This window comes from Dama dama, chromosome 23 (assembly GCF_033118175.1).
Source record: "Dama dama isolate Ldn47 chromosome 23, ASM3311817v1, whole genome shotgun sequence".
Lineage (NCBI taxonomy): Eukaryota > Metazoa > Chordata > Mammalia > Artiodactyla > Cervidae > Dama > Dama dama.
In genome coordinates this window covers 37,304,027-37,311,872 of record NC_083703.1, presented here as the reverse complement: position 1 = coordinate 37,311,872, position 7,846 = coordinate 37,304,027, and the positions used below count along the sequence as shown (strand labels likewise).

Genomic DNA, 7,846 nt, shown 5'->3' with positions numbered 1-7,846 from the left:
AAATCTCACTCAGTGCTTATGTTGTTGTGATTTGTGTTATCTGGTACAGTGACAGTTATACGTTGTCTTCTCAGATGTTTGATAGCTTTAGGAGAAACTTGGAATGACCTCAGGACGTTCTCTCTCAACCCAGCTGCTGAACTCTGAATTCTGTTCCATAACTGTTTGTGAAGTCAGCACATCTCAGAGCTCTCCTGTGGGTTGCAAGTGATCAAACAAACAAAACTATAGTGACAGGACAGTTAGATTGGTTTAACAGAAAGGGGGTTCTAAAGACATTCATGGATGACTATAAATACACACAACGGGAAGACCATATCTTTTATTAAAATCACCACAAATATAAAAGCATCGCTGAAATATATATATGTACATGTAAGTATATATATATATATATTTGTATACATATATACAGCTGTATACATGTATATATATTCTCAAATTCCTGAAAAATTATCACAAATATATTGGGTTTATGTGTCACCACAGGGCATATCCCTAAATTAGAACAAAAATACCCATACAATTTTGGGATGAACCACATTCTCTGCATTTCTAACTTCCTGTGTTTTCAGTCAGACATTTGTTTCTAAAGGATCTGCTATGAAGTGTGTCCCAATTTAGGCTTCATGGCTCTGGGAGGGACATGTACCGTGTCATGTAAAATTTGGTAGCTGTCATGTCCATTCAGGTTCAACTGTATCTCGCCTTTTCGATAGCAAGAGCCAACCTGCGAATGTTGGATATACAACCTGCAGCGGCCTCCTGGAGTTCCTCATCAGGTGACCCAACCATGTCCAGTAGAAGCTGCCACACATGGAGGGAGAGGGGGAGGAGGGAAACAAGAATAAAAACATTAATCTAAACCTGTAAAGTCAGGCTATAGAAATAACATTAAATGTGAAATATTTTTTAAGTCACCAAAAAAAAAAAAAAAAATCCTAGAAATTTCATGGCGGCAAAGGTAAATATAAATGGTATTTAATCAGATGCAGGCATCTCTCATGAAATTCTCATCTTTTTATCTTTTAGAGCTGAGCAAGACTGAAGCTCCAATACTTTGGCCACCTGATGCAAAGAATTGGCTTATTGGAAAAGACCCCAATGCTGGAGAAGACTGGAGGCAGGAAGAGAAGGGGACAGAGGATGGGATGGTTGGACAGCATCACTGACTCAATGGGCATGAGTTTGGACAAGCAAGTCCAGGAGTGAGTGATGGACAGGGAAACCTGGCATGCTGCAGTCCATGGGGTTGCAGAGTCAGACACGACTGAGCTAGTAAACTGAACTGAGACCTGTTTCTCCCTTCTTTCTTTGGTCATCTGACTTTTTCCACTTTGGAATTTCTCTTGCATCCACTGTAGCTTTTCTACCTCCTGGGACAAGCCGGCAGCATGTCATGCCTAGACTGTTAGTGTATCCTCTTAGATTGAATCTCTCTTCATTCCAGTCTGCCCCACTATGTCATGACCTAGGTAGGTCAGTCCCTTAGTAGAGACTTTCATTGACTCCAGGGCAACTAACTAGAGTCCAGTCTCCTAACCTGTCCTTAAAGGATTTCTGTGCTCTGGCCTCAGCTTACCTTTCTGGCTGTTCATCTTTCTCCATGTCCTTCTGTACTCCAAGGTCACACTTTCCCATTTCTTTTGCCTTGATCAGTGCCACTACTCTACCTAAAATGCCCTCCTGTCTCCTCTAACTTTCTGTTATCCACCTTTCATGACCCAGTTAACTTTTCTACAAAGCTTCCACCGATTTCTGCCAAACAAAGTGCCAATTCTCCCTCATCAGAGCTCTCATAGTCATTTACTCAAATGTCTGTTGCTACATTTACATTCTCCCCTTTTCCACAGATATTTGTATTCATGCTTTTTGTGCTCCTTTAGATTGTAAACTCTGGAAGAATCTTATATACTATATACTATATATATAGAGAGAGAATAAATACAGAATCTACTATATACTGCTTGATACAGGTAGATGCCAAATAAATATCAAATAACTTAATTAGAACTTTTAAGATCTATCAATTATAAGTCTATCTAATAGTTCTGATAAATGACTTAAAATGTAATTTGAATTAACCATTTTGGACTCTTTACCAGCTTGTGGCTCAGCTGGTAAAGAATCCACCTGCAGTGTGGGAGACCTGGGTTCAATCCCTGGTCTCCCAGGGATTGGGAAGATCCCCTGGAGAAGGGAAAGACTACCCACTCCAGTATTTTGGCCTGGAGAATTCCATGGACGCACAGTCCATGGGGTTGCAAAGAGTCAGACATGAATGAGTCACTTTCACAAATGTGGGTAATGTCATAGAATGAGGATGTCTTGATAAGCAAAGAAATGTTGTAAATAAAAATATTGTGAAACATCTTAAATATGACAGGCTTAGGAGCTTGGCTTTTATTCTGCAGGGAATGAAAGGAAGTTATTGAAGCAGTTTAATCAGGAGAGTAATGTGGTCATATTTGTATTTTAGAAAGATAAATTTTATGGACTGTGGAGGGGGACGATTGATGGGTCCTATAGTATATCAGCCCAGAGTGATATGGACTGAGTAAAGCAAAATCAGTAATAGCATAGATGGAAGGAATTCTAGGGATATTTAGGAACTAAGTTATTCAACACATGGCCCAAGGACAGTTGGTTATCCAAATGGAAGAAAATAAAAATGGTATTTTCATATCACACATAAATATCCATCCCAGGTAGACTGGTGATTTAAATAAGAAAGCAAAATATGAAATGTTTAGGAGGCTGTATATGAGACGACCTTGATCAGGCTAGGGTACTGAAGGCTGGCTGGCCTCTCTGTTTCTTGACCCCCCTCCTATCAATGGTCTTCACCACATTTGAGCTACCACTGCCAGAGTCACACCCTGATTCTTATTTTTCAGCACTCTGAACAAACTAGCCTCCAAATTTTCTTACAACAACATCTTCCCCTCTGATTTGGCCACTGAACTTGTTTGTTCTCATCATGACTTCCAGTCCATTGGCCTGTAAGCTTTTCCTTAAACCATATCCTATCTTCACTTCCTCCCATGACCAGTTTAGATTCCACAGTCCATCTTCTCATTCTCTTACCAGTTTCTCAAACCTCCTCATGATATCCATCTAACAAAATCATAATCAACTCTGTCTTCCCCATGCCCTCAGCTTATCAAGCCCTACTGGGGATGATATGTGCACAACAAGGCAAATGAATTCATCATAAATCCAACCTCAGTTGGGTTTTCTCATTCCCCAGCAATCTAAGTATGTCTCTCTCTAATTAGGTTACTTCCTTGTTCTTCTCAATGCCTATTTAAAAATCCTCCTTCTTTTCTAACTGCCAACTCTTCCTCAGCAGACAACTTGTGAGGGCTCCTTTACAAGCTTGCCAGAAGTCATCAGACAGGAGTTGTTCCAACCAAGTCTGCAAACCTCCCTACATCTTGGGGCTTCCCAGGTGGTGCTAGTGGTAAAGAATCCACCTGCCAATGCAGGAGATGCAGGAGACACAAGAGCCATCTCGATCCCTGGGTCGAGATGATCCCCTGGAGTAGGAAATAGCAACCCACTCCAGTATTCTTGCTTGGAAAATTCCACTGATGGAGAAGCCTGGCAGGCCCCAGTCCATGGGGTCACAAAGCTTGGGACATGATGAAACACATATGCATGATGCTACATTAAAAGCTTGATTTCCACAAGCAAATGGGATGTAGAAATAGTCTAGTATCCAACTGCCTGGCACATGTTGTCTAAGAAGTTGGAGGGAAAGAGATTTGCAAAGACCGTCTACAGAGAATTCACATAATGCCTCCCTCCCAGGGCCAGCCTACCTCACTCTGCTCTAGCCTCTGTCTCTCCTTCAATAGTTTTTTGTTGTCGTTGTTTTTAAACCTGGGGAGAGGTGATATGGAGTTCACTGCTTAGGTGGTGAACCCAACTACCTGAGTAAGGAACGAGACAGCTGCCTTATGCTATTCAGCTCCTCTATGGAAAAGGGTGCATCAAATAGAGGTCAAAGTCATAGGCACTGAGATCATAGCTGCATGGATTTGTATCCTGATTCATCCACTTACTGGACAAGTTATGGAACCTTTTGGTTCTGCCTTCTCAAGTGTTTAATGGGAAGATGGGTCATCTGAGGGTCATTGGGAAGATGAAATGAGACAGTACACACCTTTAATAGAAATGCTTTTCCACCTGTGTTCACGGGCTCTCTCTCTTTATATCTTTTGATCTTTCTATCTGCCCCCTTCCCCCGTCCCGTTTGGTGTGATTGTTTCCTGAGCCTTCTGTGGATCCAAGTGTGCCACGTATGAAAGGAAAACTCAAACATGTAAAGAAGCAGAAGCAGGGGAAGTTTATCCCGGCAAGGGCAGAGGATTCCTTGTGGGAGAGGAGAGAACCACAGGTGGGAGCAGAGGAGGGAGGCGAAGGGAGGAAAGAGCTCCCTCCCACCCTGTTTTGAAGAGAGCTTGGGAGTACGGGGGTTATTTTGGGAGCAACTTCAGAGAGAGGGAATGCTGAGTGCAGCAAAGGTAGGAGATTTTTAAAGAGCTTCCCAATACATACTTGTGCTCTTAGCTTCAAAGACTAGGGTAACAATTACTTTCACTTGCTCCTTGCCTGCCAGGCTTCTGTGTCTAGGACTTCACGTCCCAGTCACGAATGGACCGTGAGGAGCTTGGCTCTATACAGGTTACACATTCGAATCCCATAAACCCAGGGCCCAGGACAAGGTTAAGTGCTCCATAAATGCTATCCATTATCAGAGTGATGACTTCACCAGGTCTAAAGTCTGGTTCTGGCATTTACTCTTTGGAGCCCAGCCCTCGGTAGTTTGAGGGTTAGTGTGAGAGGGACGAGGGAGCAGGAGTTTTGGCCCTGGGATCAGTCGGCCCCCATCAGCACTTTGGTCCCGGGGTACCAGTGGTCCAGGCTTCACGTGGCATCACCACTGCCCCTGCTGCCTTGCAGACTCCCTTAGAAAGCAGCCCCTCTGGCTGATGCCTCTCAGAAATAAACCACTGTTTTGCCTCTCCTCCCCCTACCCCCCAGACCTGGTAGTGGTTCTGTGGTTCCCTCTCCAGATTTCCAAGAGTCAGAGGCATTTATTCCAAAGCCCTTGATGCCAGTTACATAATTTCACATTACATAAACCAATGAAGGGTACGTGTGAAACGTCCGGCATGCTGTGGGCACCTGGGTCTTTGATGGAGCCCACGATGTGCTTGCTGGCTGTCCCTGGAGTCTCCCGGACAGGATTTCTGGAGGTGCGTGCACCGGACCGTCACACGCATTATGTCAGAATCCAGTGTTTCCTCAATGCCAGTGCCTTTTATGACTCAACTCCATAAACGACATTGTTACCTAACTTATAGTCCTGAGTTCATCAAAATGACTCCTACTCTTTGCGGAGTTAACTTTCCCTAAGTTTCTTGCACTAACCATGAGATTTCCTCCTACATCCAATAATGGTGGCTAATGAATGTTTAGCCTAAAAGCTGGATCAGTGGAGTCCAGCAGTCCAGACTTTAAATGACTAAAAGGTAGACAAGAGTTGAAAGTTTTAAAAATAGATGAAAGGAGAAAAGTATAGCTTAGAAAGGTACGTGTGGTGGGCAGTGAGAGCGGCTTCCTTAAACAGAACTTCAGTGACTCATTGGCCTCAGGCCACAGCTTACCTAACATTTGTACAACGTGAAATGATTTTATTAGCTACCAAGCTTACTCTGTGCCAGGCACTGGAATTCTTTCTTTATTGGTTAATTTTATCCTGCTCTGGCCATTTTCCTTAGCCAGGAACATTCTCAATCAAGGGTACAGAGATGGAAGTGTAAAATTTTCTGCGTGCTAGAGGCCTGGAGAAGGGCATGACAACCCACTCCAGCATTCTTGCCTGGAGAATCCCACGGACAGAGGAGCCTGGCAGGCTAGAGTCCATGGGGTCGCAAAGAGTTGGACATGACTAAGTGACTAAACACAGAGGTATGAAGGGCTTGACACCTGAGGCATTGCTAGGGCCCTCTTTTGGTGATGCTGCTCTGTGAATTTACTTTCCCTGAACTTTATTTTGCTCTCAATAAATGCTACTCATTGCATTGTTAATACACCCAGAGGCTGTGCAACTAACGCTGCTTCACAAATTGTTTAAGGATGTGTCACCTTTCCCAAACCACTCTCTGAACAACATGTGCTGGGTATGTGTCTTGGTTTCCAATCAGGTTCAGGAATAGAGGCTTTTATTTTTCTTAGGAGCTTCACAAGCAAACTAGGCCACCCAGAGGAATGTTTTCAAATGGCTCTGAAGAGCCACATAATGGAAACTTAGGGCAAAATCTTGCATTTGAAGGGCAGCTAACAGGAAATGAGGAAGAGCATGACTAACACACATGGCAAGGGGAAGGTGGTATGCAATTCTTTGCAATCATTAATTAATAGGAGTGTTTTCCTTAGGAAGAGGGCTTCCCTGGTAGCTCAGGTGGTAAAGAATACACCTGCAGTGCAGGAGACTCCAGTTCAATTCCTGGGTCGGGAAGATTCCCTGGAGAAGGGCTAGACCACCCACTCCAGTAAAAGATCTTGCATTTGAAGGGCAGCTAACAGAAAGTAAGGAGCACCATGTTTTCAAATCACTAACACACACGGCAAGAAGGTGATATGAAATTCTCTGTGATCATTACTTAACAAGAATGTTTCCTTAGAAAGTGAAAGTTGCTCGGTCGTATCTGACTCTTTGTGACCCCCTGGACTATACAGGCCATGGAATTCTCCAGGCCAGAATACTGGAGTGGGTACCCTTTCCCTTTTCCAGGGGATCTTCCCAACCCAGGGATCGAACCCAGGTCTCCCACATTGCAGGCAGATTCTTTACCAGCTGAGCCACAAGGGAAGCCCAAGAATACTGGAATGGGTAGCTGACCCCTTCTCTGGTGGATCTTCCCAACCCAGGAATCGAACCGGGGTCTTCTGCATTGCAGGTGAATTCTTTACCAACTGAGTTACCGGGGAAGCTTCTTTAGGAAGGAGAGATGCAAATTGGGTACAAGTGATTATGGAAGTGGTATGCATTTTTTTCTGGTATATATTTTTTGATTTGTAGACTTTCTCCAACTATAAAAACATTTAAAATCTTATGAGGAGGAAAAACACCTCAGGTTTACTTTTTTGAAGTGTTTGTTCCTTTCAGAAACTTTCCTCGTTTCCACCTTCCCCTCCCCCAGACACACCCAGGTCTTACATTTATTGGCAGTTTCATATATGCGCTGAAGGAAAACCACCTCCCTTGCTTCAGAACTTAATTGCACAGAGCACTTTAAAACATCATTCAAACACATAACTTTTTACAGTGTTGGCGTGAACAAGAACAAGGGGAGGGGCAATGAGAGTGGTCTGCGGACTGGGCTCACGCGAGCGCTTCCTCCAGTGGCAGAGGCTTTGATCACAGGCACAAACCCTTGGAACACAGCTGTGACCCGAACTTCACATCGCCCTTGGAAGGCGAGACAGAGGTAGCAAGGGAACCCGTGTCTGCGTCCAATTTCTGCTTTTACATCTAACAGTTCATGACTTTTATATAATATTTCAGTTGTATGAAAAGTATGTACCAATTTGAGTGATAACAGATTTTCTTGTGGTTTGACTTGACATTGTTTGGGCAAACCCAGACTGGAAATAGGAGTGCTCATTAGAGCCAGAGGAGCCCTGAAATACCTGCATGCACACCGAGCTCAGCAGGTTTTCCAGGCAGTCCTGGCATTCCTAGAGCTGATCTGAACCCATCTTCTGTTGTCTGTTTACCACGCAACAAAGTGAGGTTTGCATGACCTGGGAATGAGCAAGGCCTTTGGATCAT

The 7,846-nt window shown here is 43.8% G+C and overlaps 1 protein-coding gene across 1 annotated transcript in view; it reads right to left on the bottom strand.

Annotated features, from left to right (window-relative positions):
- Positions 1 to 638: 638 nt before the first annotated feature.
- The window catches only part of ODAD2 (outer dynein arm docking complex subunit 2), a 146,545-nt gene continuing 139,337 nt past the window's right edge, over positions 639 to 7,846 (bottom strand). The window contains exon 19 of the mRNA XM_061125741.1: positions 639 to 807. Within this exon, the coding sequence (XP_060981724.1) occupies positions 694 to 807 (114 nt within the window). The 3' untranslated portion in view covers positions 639 to 693. The remainder of the gene's footprint in view (positions 808 to 7,846) is intronic.